Below are 13,270 nucleotides of genomic sequence, written 5' to 3' on the forward strand. Positions count from 1 at the left end.
TCCTTTTTGAGCAGGTTCTGTCTGCAACTGTCAGAGAAAACCATTCTACTTTTAAAATACACTAGTTTTTACAAGTGAGCCTAGAGAAAACATTTCTTGCAAAATTACTTTTTCTAAGTCATAAAGTGGCAAAATACCTTTAGTTTTCATCTTAAAGTAAATAGCTAATATAAACCTAATCTCCCAACTTCTGTACATGTTCTTTACTTAATACACCAAGTGTTCCTGGGATTAAAATTCAATTTCAGTTATATCCAATTCTTGCACAAAAATCTTTTCAGGACTGACTTTAAAAATTCAGATTTTCATCTCTAACCTTATGCCAAATTTTTATTACTTTCATGCTAGAAGTTGAAAGAAATACTATTTATTGATATTTAATCATTTTGATTAGAACTTTCTAAAAGTGTGTGTCATTTAGAAGCTCAATATTTTAATATAATTGATTTTTTTCTCTTCCCAGATTTCTTTAAGGGAAAAACAGTATTTAATCATTGGCTGCCAGGAATATGTTATAGTAATATTACCTTTCAGCTGGTATCTGAGGCAACATTTAATAAAAGTACTCTCGTGGAGTACAGTGGTGTCAGTCATGAACCCAAACAGCATAGAACTGGTAAGTTCTGAAAATTGATATTTACTGAAAAAAAAGTAATAAATTATACATTGTATGTGTACTTTTTATCATTCTAAGAAAAATTCTATTCCAGAGCTAAGGAAGAAAATAAATATATATTTTTAATAATCTAAAACATCCCTCACCAATTTGGCTCAGTGGATAGAGCATCAGCCTCCAGACAAAAGGGTCTCAGGTTCAATTCCGGTCAAGGGCACATACCAGGGTTGTGGCCTCGGTCCCCAGTAGGGGGTGTGCAGGAGGCAGCCAATCAATAATTCACTCTCATCGTTAATGTTTCTATCTCTCTCCCTTCCTCTCTCTGAAATCAATAAAAATGTATTTTAAAAATAAATAATTTTTAAAAAGTATTTAAATAATCTAAAACAAATTTTCTATCAGTGTAAAACGAAACTAGCAAAATATTCAATAAGGAAACTCTAAAATATGTCAGTGTAATCATAGATGTATAATATTTAAATTAAAAAGTACATGATCCAACCAAAAGTTAGAATTAAATAACAACTGGATCAAATAGACATCACTTATTCTATAGGCCCATAAAGCAGAAAAACAGATGGAAGATGTTTGAGTACAGACATTTAGATTATTAAAGGAGAATATTGGGATTCAGATGTATCTAAAACTTGTAGTATTTAATTTTAGTAGTGTAACTAATATACAACACTATTATGGGATGGATGCATTGATGATGGATAGATGGGTGGATGGATGAAGGAACGGATGGATGGGTGAAAGACTAGATGGTTAAAACAAATATATACCTACTAAATATCCATTACCAATACCAACATAAGTGTCTAATATAATTAGACAATGTAATTGTCTGTGCCTGACATGCCTAAGTACTCACTCAGTAGGAATGCTGGAGAGTCCATTCATATGAACATTGGGAATGGCTTATATGAGATCACCCCTGAGGCCCTTCCAATCTAAAATTGTAAGTTGTCATGATTCTCATTAATTAGGCCAAGACAAGGAAACTATGTAATTTAACTCATGTCAACATCTAAGATTCTATTTGTATTTTTAATTATTCAATTCAAGTTAAGAAACATTAATTGAGATCCTTTTACCTGGGAGTTGTTCTAAGTACTGAGAGGAAGACAGAGACTGGTGAGAAAGGTTCCCTGTCCTCAAAAATGGGTGACCCAGTGATCCAACTTCTAGGACTACATCCCAAGAAACCAGAAACACCAATCAGAAAGGACATATGCACCCCTATGTTCATAGCAGGACAATTCACCATAGCTAAGATTTGGAAACAGCCTAAGTGCCCATCAGCAGAGGAGTGGATTAAGAAACTTTGGCACATCTATGCAATGGAATACTATGCCACAGTAAAAAGGAAGGAACTCCTACCATTTGCAACAGCATGGATGGAGCTGGAGAGCATTATGCTAAGTGAAATAAGCCAGTCAGAGAAAGATAAATATCACATGATCTCACTCATTTGTGGACTATAATGAACAACATAAACCGATGAACAAAAACAGATTTAGAGACAGAGAAGCATCGATCAAATGCTCAAACCTCAGAAGGAAGGTAGGGGAGGGTGGGGGTAAGGGAGAGAGATCAACCAAAGGACTTGTATGCATGCATATAAGCATAAGCAATGGACGCAGACAACAGGGGGTGAAGGTGAGGGCAAGACTTGGGGGATGAGGGGACAATGGAGGGATAAAGACACATTTGTAATACCTTAATCAATAAAAAGTTTAAAAAATGGTAGATGTTCTGTAGATGTTCTATAAGGCAGCATGCAAGGAATGTTATAAAAAGAGGTATAAAGTTATATAAGAACCAAAAGGAGGGAGAGATTAACTTTCATTAGACATTCATGGAAGAGGTGATATTTCAGTTGCTATTTGAAGAATAGGTGGCAATTATTGCAGGTAAAGACCATGCAATATGCCTTCATAATTTTCTACTTTTATAAAAGTATGCTTCCATAATTCATAAACACATTTTGTGCTCATATTTTTTATTGTAGAGAGGTGAGGAGTAAAGCCATAAATTACCACTTGGACAAGCATAGTATATCACAAGTTAAAGTAACTGGTGGTACACTAGTTTGTGACTAGTGGTATACAAATGTCAACCCATCACTCACAAAATCTTAGATGTATGTGTACTGGAAACCACAATTGTTCTTGATATAAATGAGAACATAGAAATATAGAAGTTAAACTAAACTCTATTTTGTAAATCTGCCTGCGTATCTGACTAGTGAATAGATTATGCATTCACTATAATAGAGTTTAAAAATTACTTGAAAATTTAAAGAAAATGTATCTTTCTCTTACAGCCCCTTATCCACCTCGAAACATCTCGGTCCATATTATAAACTTGAACAAAAACAATTGGGAAGAACAGAGTGGCAGTTTCCCAGAGGAATCCTTCATGAGGCCACACGATACCATGGGAAGAGACAAACTCTTCCATTTTACAGATGAAACTCCTGAAATTCCCTCTGGCAACATTTCTTCTGGTTGGCCTGATGTTAACAGCAGTGACTATGAAACTACACCCCAGCCATATTGGTGGGACAGTGCATCTGCAACTCCAGAAAGCGGAGATGGCTTTGCCAGGGTGCTTCCCCTGGGATATGAAAATAACGACACACTCAGCGAGACTGAGAAGCCAACGTCAGGCTCCTTCTCCTCTTTCCCTGTGCAAATGATACTCAGTTGGTTGCCACCAAAGCCACCCACTGCCTTTGATGGGTTCCATATCCACATAGAAAGAGAAGGTAAAGCACTAGGAAATCAGAGGGAATAAAAAGTGATACAATCAAAGGGAAGGAAATGGAAACATTCTCAAATTTAAGTTTAGGAAGAAAGGCTGATGGGAGACAGTTAATAGCGAAAGAGAAAGAGAGGCAGGAATGTAATGAAGCATCCAGTGTGAACTGAGACTAGGAAACAAAACGAACACATCGAATGAGAATCCGCAGGTTTGGTCAGTTCCTAAGTTGCAAGAACTGGCCACTGTACACATTTCACTGCCCACCATTTCCCAGGCCCAGGTTACTGAAGGAAACCTTATATCGGGAAGACTTTGAAGTAAAGGTCTAACCATCGTCACAAATGATAAAACAGTCTGGAGACATTTTCTGTTTTCATTAGTTTTTGAAGCATGCAGCAAAAGAATCTTTCTGACAAAATGGTTACTTTCCCAAGAGTTTCAAGCCTGTGTCGGCTCCTCTAGCTATTATTTCCCTTGCGTGTGCTTCCCTGGTGGCAACACCACTCATATCTTCCCAAAGAGAAGCTGGTAGTAAAACAGAAAATGCACAGCAATTGGTATTTTCACTATAGCTAACATATGATCGATTGTATTCACTTATCCAGCATCCTAGAGTCATTCTTTATATTTTAGCCCACTAATTTATAAAAAGCAACGCCATGGCATTCAGTACATTTGAGTCACGAATGATATTTAAACTGTTGTTTGGTAGCTTATTATAGTTATTCATTGTTCGTCTTGCTTGTACAGTAACATACTTCATTGTATGCCTTCCAGTCTCATAGTAGGGGTTGCAAAGGTTGCCAAGTTGTCAAAATTTGAAGTAACAATGACAACTTTATTTGCAGATTAGGGCATTAAGATCATGTCATTTTGTATATGACATATTGTTCACCCCTATTTCATTTAGTAGAATGAGATACAAAATCTGTGGATTCCTCTAGACTAGATGATAGAGCAGTAAACCATACCCAGGTACTGTAGAACACTGAAATCCTTAGTCATTTCCAATTATCTGAGTCAAAAGTTGTAACAGTCACCTGGAATCACTTGTGTGGTTTTTTTAAGTTTCCTTGTTCTAGCTTTTATTTGTCTGTTCCTCAATATATCCTATGGAAAATAGGGTCTTGTGACTCAGAATTCTTTTTTAATACCTATTTCTGAAAAGGTTCAAATGTGCTGTTATCTCACTGCACTGTGTTCTGTGGAAGGCTATTAAAATCACCAACTGATGATAACTTCAAAGGAAGTAATACACAGCAGGGACGGACTTTGAAGCAATATAAAAATTATTTTTTATTTTTAAAAGTTCTAGAAGCAAACAGATAAAAGAAAAATATTACAAGTGTCAGAAAATATATCCACAGGAGTTATTTCTAACTAGAAATAATTTTTAAATCATTATTTCTAGTTAGAAATGATTAAATATTATAAGGCATTTCTGGATATTTAATGCTACCGCAAGGAACATACAGGATATTTGTTGCTGGTTACTTTTTAGCCCTTATATCTGGGTGACAAAGTTAATTATTGCTATTTTCTAACATTCTATTTCTATTTTGTGAATGTAGTTTTGTTGGGAAACCATACTTAAAAATACACTGTATATACTCACCCTCGTTTTATTGATTTGGACACCATATTGTAGTTTGGTTATTTAAAACTATTATGAAAATCAATTCAAACCCTTTGTCATCTTTTAATTATTGTACCTTTAGCTTAGAAGTACAATTGAATTTGACAAATGAAGGCGACAATATAAAAAATACATTTTTAATGAATTAACTTGTCTGTAGTCAAGGCCTTTCCAGTTATCCATTTATATATCTTCTCTTTTTATGTATGATTTAGAAAACTTTACTGAACATTTGACAGTCGCTGAAGAAGCACACGAATTTGTTACAGAACTGAAGGAGCCTGGGAAATATAAGTTATCTGTGACAACCTTTAGTTCCTCAGGATCTTGTGAAACTCGAAAAAGTCAGTCAGCAAAATCACTCAGTTTTTATATCAGTAAGTACCAAAGAAAGAGTTTTACACTTACAGGGGAGCCAGAACAATGGAACTGGTGAGATTAATGATGCTCAGGCATCAATTATTCATCCAACCTTGGAGACCCTGAGAATTCTTCAAGGTCAAGAGAGTCTCAAATCCAGGAAATGTTGAGAGCAGAGGAAATATATGTATGTTTAGTAGTCACAAACCTACAGATTTAACTTAAGGACTTTTTTATTATTGCAGTCATTGCACATTTATTTTTTTAATATATTTTTATTGATTTCAGAGAGAGGAAGGGAGAGGGAGGGAGAGACAGAAACATCAATGATGAGAGAGAATCATTGATTGGCTGCCTCCTGAACACCCCTTACTGGGGATTGAGCTGGCAACTGGGGCATGTGCCCTTGACTGGAATAGAACCTAGGACCCTTCAGTCTACAGGCTGATGCTCTATCCACTGAGCCAGACCAGCTAGGGCTAATTGTACATTTATTAAGTTGAACTTTCACACTAGGCACAACAAACTCTCAAAGGACATGAACAACAGTTTGGGAAATATGACTTTTGTTTAAGGTTGTAATGACAATTGATATTGTTGGACTGCATGAAAAGTCTCATTAGAATGTTGAGCTTATAGAGCACAAAAGACAGACAAAGGTTGACGTTTAGTAAGACCTATGTGGTCACCATAAAGTTGGCACAAGAAGACAAAGCTAGAGCATCCTAAAAGGCCCAATGTCAAGTCTCAGGATGGCTTCTACTGATTCCATAAAAAGTAATAGCAAAGCGCAGGCCCATTTTTTCTCAGTGGTTAGAGCATTGGCCCATGAATCAAAGGGTCTCAGGTTCAGTTTCTGGTCAAGAGCACATACCTGGGTTGCAGGCTCAATCCCCGGCTCCGGGAGGTAACCAATCAAAGTGTCTCTCTCACCTCTTTCTCTCTCTCTTTTTGTTTCTCTCTCTCTTTCCTTCCTTCCCCATTTTCCTTTCCACTTTCTAAAAATCAATGGGGAAAAATATCCTCAGGTGAGGATTACCAAAAAAAAGTAATAGCAGAGCAATAAGTAGCCTCTAGAACAGCGGTTCTCAACCTGTGGGTCGCGACCCCTTTGGCGGTCCAACGACCCTTTCACAAGGGTCGCCTAAGACCATCTGAAAACACATATATAATTACATATTGTTTTTTGATTAATCTTTATGCTTTAATTATGTTCAATTTGTAACAATGAAATTGGGGGTCACCAAAACATAAGGAACTGTATTAAAGGGTCACGGCATTAGGAAGGTTGAAAACCACTGCTCTAGAAGTTGCACAAAGCCCTAGCTGGTTTGGCTCAGTGGGGCCTGCAGACTGAAGGGTCCTAGGTTCTATTCTGATCAAGGGCACATGCCCTGTTTGTTTGCAGGCTCGGTTTCCAGTAGGAGGTGTGCAGGAGGCAGCCAATCAATGATTCTCTCTCATTATTGATGTTTCTATCTCTCTCCCTCTCTGAAATCAATAAAAATCTATTTTAAAAAATAAATAAATGAAATAAAAGTTGAACAAATGGTGCATGCTTGTAACATTTTTTATGTAATCTGACTCTGTTTACCAGAAATTTAGAGGCTAAAAATCAATTTGTAGCTCATCGGGATATTAATGTGCCTCTTATCAGCAGAAAGAAGAAACAGAAGGAAATGGGTAAACATTGCTCTCCAAAGAAAATGACCACCATATACTTTATCAACATCTGTAAAGGCAAAATACCACCTTCATCAAATATCCTCAAAAGGGAGGGGGGAGGGGGGTAAGGGAAACAGGAGGAGGGCAGAGGGGAGAAATCAGTTTATTTAGTAGCTTAAACATGTTGACAATGTCCCATATAAACTTTTACTTAAGAAACCAAAAATGTTACCCCTGGTAGAGGCCTGAAAGATCCATAAGGCCTGCAGAAAGAAGAGTCACAGTTGCCTTCCCCAGCTTCCAATGATGGGAGATCTTTGACATGACATCCCTTGAGAACGCGAACAAGGTTTACTATTCAGTTCTTCCCATGAAGTTAACAATGTTCCATTAACCCAAACATTTCCTTATCTGCTCATAGGGTCCCCTGCAAGTGTAAACGGCTTCCAGAAAACTCCCTCAACTATTCTGGCCATGCTGGCTCTTCCCTTCCCTGGTTTCTACTGTTTCATAGCACACAACACGAGTGTGGTATTTTTCTAGATTTATTTTATTTGTGTATACATCTTGCTTCTGGTACCAAACTATTAAATCCTAGCCTGGGATTATGCTATTTGCCTATTTATTAATTTTGTTGTACATTCAACAAATATTTATTGCGCCACTGCATGGGTTTTAGAACCAGACTTTCTGTGTGTGAATGCCAGCTCATTTACCTTCCCTTTGCCTTAGCTACCTTGTCTGAAACTGAGATTAATACTCGTACTTGTCTCACAGGTTTGTTATGGAAATTAAGGGATTAAATTTATAAACACATATACTAGTAGACTCAAAATAGAGCCTAGTAGGTAATGCATGCCATATCTCTTTGCCATGATCATTATTGTTTTTCCCCTGCCCCAGTTATGGTGAACCTGAGACTAGCATCCCTTTCCTAACCTGGGTCCCAGCCTAGGAAGACAGCTTTCTATTAAGGAATGGGGAAATAGTTTCTAAGCAAATAAAAGGAAGTTCCACATTGGAATTGCAATAGGGAATCTCTGTAGGCAATAATCACCTAAATAATTCTGGAGTCCTTCCTATGAGTCAGGCCCAGTGCTAATCACCCCTTTAGAAACACAAGAGAACGAAGCTAATGGGGCCAATTCTATGGAGATATTTTATCATGAGGAACCCACAGTGTCCACAAATTATCCCCAGGTTTTAGCCAGCTTCTATAATTGAGCCAGCCTGTTGCCTATTTCTTCTCTAATATAGTCACACCCTGCCTCTCCCATCCTACTGTTACCAAATTTGGATTTTTTTTACACAACTATAGGAGAAGCTAGTTTGAATCTCAAAGTAATTATTTCTAGAGACCAAAGATCCTAGCAACAAAGAAATTATAAACACTGATGACATGTCACATTGCTACATCCACTCTTTGTTAAAAGAGAAGTAAATTCGCTCCAGGGAAGTATTTTCCAGAGTTAACTCAGATGCACATAATGGAAATGAAGCTTCTATCGCTCACTAGGGTATTATTGCTGCTGTGGCTGCTGTTTAGGTCAATGATGAGGGATACAGTGCCAGGCTGTAGCTGGGCAGACAATATCAAGACCAGTTAGGCTGGCAATCTTTTTTTAAATATGTGTTTTAAAAATATATTTTTATTGATTATATAGACTAGAGGAAGGAAGAGGGTGAGAGAGATAGAAACATCAATGATGAGAGAGAATCATTGATTGGCTGCTTCCTGCACGCCCCACACTGGGATCAAGCCCACAACCCTGAGCGGGAATAGAACTATAACCTGACTCATAGGTCAACGCTCAACCAATGAGCCACACCGGCAGGGCCAGGCGCCAATCTTACTTGGAATATCTTTTTCAGGGCGAAGGGGAAACTACATGATTTTTAAAACCAGCCTTTTGTCTCAACCATCTCAGGGTGACACGTGCCTTGTGCTCTCCTTTGAAACCTTCAGGTCCTTCGGGAGAGTGGATGGAGGAGCTCACTGAGAAGCCACAACATGTGAGTGTCCATGTTTTAAGCTCAACCACCGCCTTGATGTCCTGGACGTCCTCCCAAGAGAACTACAACGGCACCATTGTGTCTGTGGTGTCCCTCACCTGCCAGAAACAAAAGGAGAGCCAGAGGCTAGAAAAACAGTACTGCACGCAGGTAAAGGAAGGGATTGGCTGTGGGCTCACTCACCTGCTGCAGCGCAGCCGGGCAGGCAGAGCGGGGAGGCCACGGGGGAAGCTGGGCTCAGGTCTCTGGTGCTCCGTGAGCCCGGACAGGAGCGGGGGATGAGTGTGCATGGCTCTTGGGTCGCAGTCATCTTCCTTTTCCCTCTGAGGGTGGCTGTCTCCTTTCTCTTTCATTCCTCATGCAGGAGAATTTACTGAGCACCTACGATGTACCAGGTACTAGGATAGATGCTGGGGATCTAGATATTTTTATGCGTCCTGCTCTTGCAGAGCTTATAATCTAGTGAGAACAATGGATAACTGACCATAGAATTACTGCAGAGTATAAAACAAGGCCTAGGCTGAAAATGACCAGGAAGCCGTTCGCAGAAAGCGATGAGTTCACAGAAAGGAGCAGGGCCTGAGTAAATACGTATTGAAGTGAGAGGATTTGGAAACTGGTGAGAAAATTTTCCACCAGGAGAGTGGACAACCAGAGAGAAAATTTGGGGCAGTTTTTTGTTTTTTTTCACTTTCTCTCTCTCTCTCTCTCTCTCTCTCTCTCTCTCTCTCTCTCTCTCTCTTTTCCTTGTTATTTTAACTATAAAAGTAATGCATGCTCACTGAAAAAAAATAATTCAAAAATTATAAGGATATAAAGTAAAAAACTCAATAATCACAACTGAGAAGAGTTTTGTAGGATGTTAGGAGTTAGCTGAGCACAGGAGAGGGCAGGTGGAGACAGTGAGCAGATCAGCAGTTCCGGGAGCGGCTCCCAGCTGTGTGCACACACCTGTCCACAGTCCTGAATGAAGCCAAGCAGAGTGGCTGAGAGCAGGCCTCGCTCTCCCCCGTCCTGAATACCCACCAGGAGCTGGAGCCCAATAGCATTTTCCTAAAACCTGGTTTTAGTACTACATTTTATTACTTATTCCATTTTATTATTTCATTAGATCAAATTTACTGTTTCTTGCTATCTTACAAAACACAATATTTACCCCCCTAAAGGCAAAAAAAAAAGTATCAATTCATGTGGAGTACACTGGAAATATAATACTCAAAAAAGATGCCTGCTATATGAAAGCTATTTGGGATGCTTCCATTTATGCCACAAAAGTCAGGCATTAGTGAAACTCAAAGGGAGAATTTTTTAATTGATAAGATGAATTCAGGAACTGTAGTCTTTGGAGCACTAGAAAGCCTTCGTGTGCTGAGATAAGCCCACGCTTAAAGCTGAGGCCACCTCTTGACTGGAATTAAATTAAGGAGTAAATATGCTGAAACAATTAACTAGTCATCATTGCTCACTGAGCAGTTTATAAGCTTCCTTCCCTGAGCACACTGAAGATGATTGACTCTGGGCATTGATAGAAAATGTTTTTCTCTTACAGAACGTGACCTAGAACTTGACTGCTCCAAGGTACATTCTTCCTTGCCCCTACTAATATGCAAATTACGTATTTTTTACATGGAAACAGAAGGTTAGAAGTATAGATAGATAGTATACATTATAAATGATCCAGAAAGGGCTGGTCTAAGTGCACTTTGATAGCACCTTTGTGAAGTGCAAACATGAAACTATTAAAGATTATAGGCAAGGAGACCAATATTTAAAATAGAGAGTGGGAACTAAACCATTGTGCTAGGTGTTATTTCAATTACTACAAGAATGTTTTGAGGATTTTGTTATTGTCACACCCCCATCATCCATTATCCCACCACACACACACACACACACACACACACACACACACACACATTTTCAGATAAGTAAACATCAGTTCAAAAAGTCTCAAAAACCAACCTACAGTCATGTGACCATTGACCAAAGGAATCCAGAAGGCGTTCTCACCATAATCCATCTGGCTTGGGCTTGGTTCTAAAGCAATCAGTATCCATAAAGAAAATAATAGTATTTCTTTAGTTTTATATTCAGTGGTTCTGTGACTACATTAAATAGAAAATTCAAAATACAGCTCGAAAATAACTGTGGTCCTAAAGACAAACACATATTCACAATTAATGTAACATTTCACTGTTTTACAGTTTCATTCTCCCTATTTTGCCTCTACCATCAACTGTACCATAGGATCATTGCTTTATATCTCATCTAGATCATCCATGAGGTTCTCTGCTCGTGTCCCTATTCCTCCTACAACTCCACTGATTTTTGTGGTAGGTGGATCCTGGGTGAGATGTTAGGAATAAAACAAATTTGACTTGAACCTTAAGTTCGCAAAGCTCAGCATCTGGCTTCCATGTAGGTACATTGTTTTAATTTAATTTAAATTTGTCTTCATTTCATATATGTTCTTCATATCGGGGTTTTTTTGTTCCATGTATGTGTTTCTATGTGACTGTTCATAGGAAAAGGAGTTTTGTGATATATCTCTCCTAACATCCACTTTAGGCTATTCATTAATAAATGAATATATGTTGAACATAGTCAGTGCTCAGTCGGTGTTATATAAAGGGCCCAGTCAATTCTCTGAAGTCAAATGTGATTTTGGCATTTTCTCCAAAGACACACACAATGATAAATTTCAGACTTAAGAAGCATCATATAATATATGTATGTATATATATTTTATATGTGATGTGCCTTGGTTCATAAGTGTTTTTCGACAATTTATAGGAATGTATAACTAGATGACAAAATCAGAAAACAGAAAAATCAGTCTATTGGCTTTATAAATGAAGAAATGGTAGAGCTAAGAGGCCAACTATTTAAGGGACTTGCCTAAAGTTACACACTGATTAGTGTTAGAGCTGAGACCAGGACTTAAGTGATCTGAAATTATACTTTTAAAATAAAAAGCAAATATATATATATATATCATAATACTGAAAAAATACTGTTTTAGTTGGATTGCATGTGCTACACTAGGGAGGGGGTCACCCTCACTGCTCATCTTGACAAGGTCAAAAGTAGTAACTAAAAGCTTCAAATCCAGTATCACACCTGATTCTAAGTTACCAGCTATGAGTCCCTAGGCACCTTTCTTCATCTCTATGTCTTTGTGTCTTAATCCGTAATATAAGGAGAAGCATATCCTACCTCGTAGAGTTGTACTAAAGATCAAAGTCTGGATGCTTAATGCAGTGCTTAGAATATAAGTGTGCAAGGAATTGTTAGCTTTTATTATTACACAAATCTAACTGGGTGTTGTTTTTTTTTAATCAAGGGAAGGAGATGGAGCAATTCTATGGTTTCTCCATAGAAAAACCTGAGTAATTGTAACAAATATATAGAAAAGAACTAGTGGAATAAGGATTATATAATGTAGAAATAAGATCATTTCAGACTCAAAGGAACCCTCACCACCATCTATTTCAACCTAGTTATTTGAGTTTATTGAGTATTTCTTATACTGACTAGTCCATCTTTCCTTCCATTTCTTTAACTGAGAAGGTGACTAGTTGGAGAAATATTAGGCTGAATATAATTCTCTGCAGTGAGTACTAAGCTAGTCAGGAGTGGGAGAGAGGAAATATTGGAATGCAAAGATGGGGTGGGAATTGGGGGAGGGGTATGAAATGATCCTCTAGGGAATAAAATACATATTATTTAATAAGGAGTATTTCCTCTTCCTACCTCCAACCCACCCCCAAGAAGGTAAGAAGGTCTAGGATAAATAAGAAGGCATGGAGGGACAGAAGTGTAGATATAGGGTGATAGCAAATATTCAAAAATTGGGGATGGGATTGGTGTTTATGATTTGTTACAAGGTCATTTGCAATATCATTACTCTCATTATTTTAGTATTATGATATATATATATATATATATATATATATATATATATATATATATATGCTTTTTATTTTAAAAGTATGATTTCAAGCCGAAACTGGTTTGGCTCAGTGGATGGAGCGTCGGCCTGCGGACTGAAGGGTCCCAGGTTCGATTCCGGTCGGGGGCATGTGCCTGGGTTGCGGGCACATCCCCAGTAGGAGATGTGCAGGAGGCAGCTGGTCGATGTTTCTCTCTCATCGATGTTTCTAGCTCTGTCTCTCTCCCTTCCTCTCTGTAAAAAATCAATAAAATATATT

At 38.0% G+C, this 13,270-nt stretch overlaps 1 protein-coding gene across 1 annotated transcript in view; it reads left to right on the plus strand.

Moving 5' to 3' along the window:
• The window catches only part of PTPRO (protein tyrosine phosphatase, receptor type O), a 201,939-nt gene that overhangs the window by 119,537 nt on the left and 69,132 nt on the right, over positions 1-13,270 (plus strand). Inside the window, 4 exon segments of the mRNA XM_023749835.1 lie at positions 464-616; positions 2,946-3,389; positions 5,237-5,398; positions 9,013-9,209. Coding sequence (XP_023605603.1) covers positions 464-616; positions 2,946-3,389; positions 5,237-5,398; positions 9,013-9,209 — 956 coding nt within the window.

The sequence above is a fragment of the Myotis lucifugus genome, unplaced genomic scaffold (genome assembly GCF_000147115.1).
Source record: "Myotis lucifugus unplaced genomic scaffold, Myoluc2.0 scaffold_10, whole genome shotgun sequence".
NCBI classification, from domain to species: domain Eukaryota; kingdom Metazoa; phylum Chordata; class Mammalia; order Chiroptera; family Vespertilionidae; genus Myotis; species Myotis lucifugus.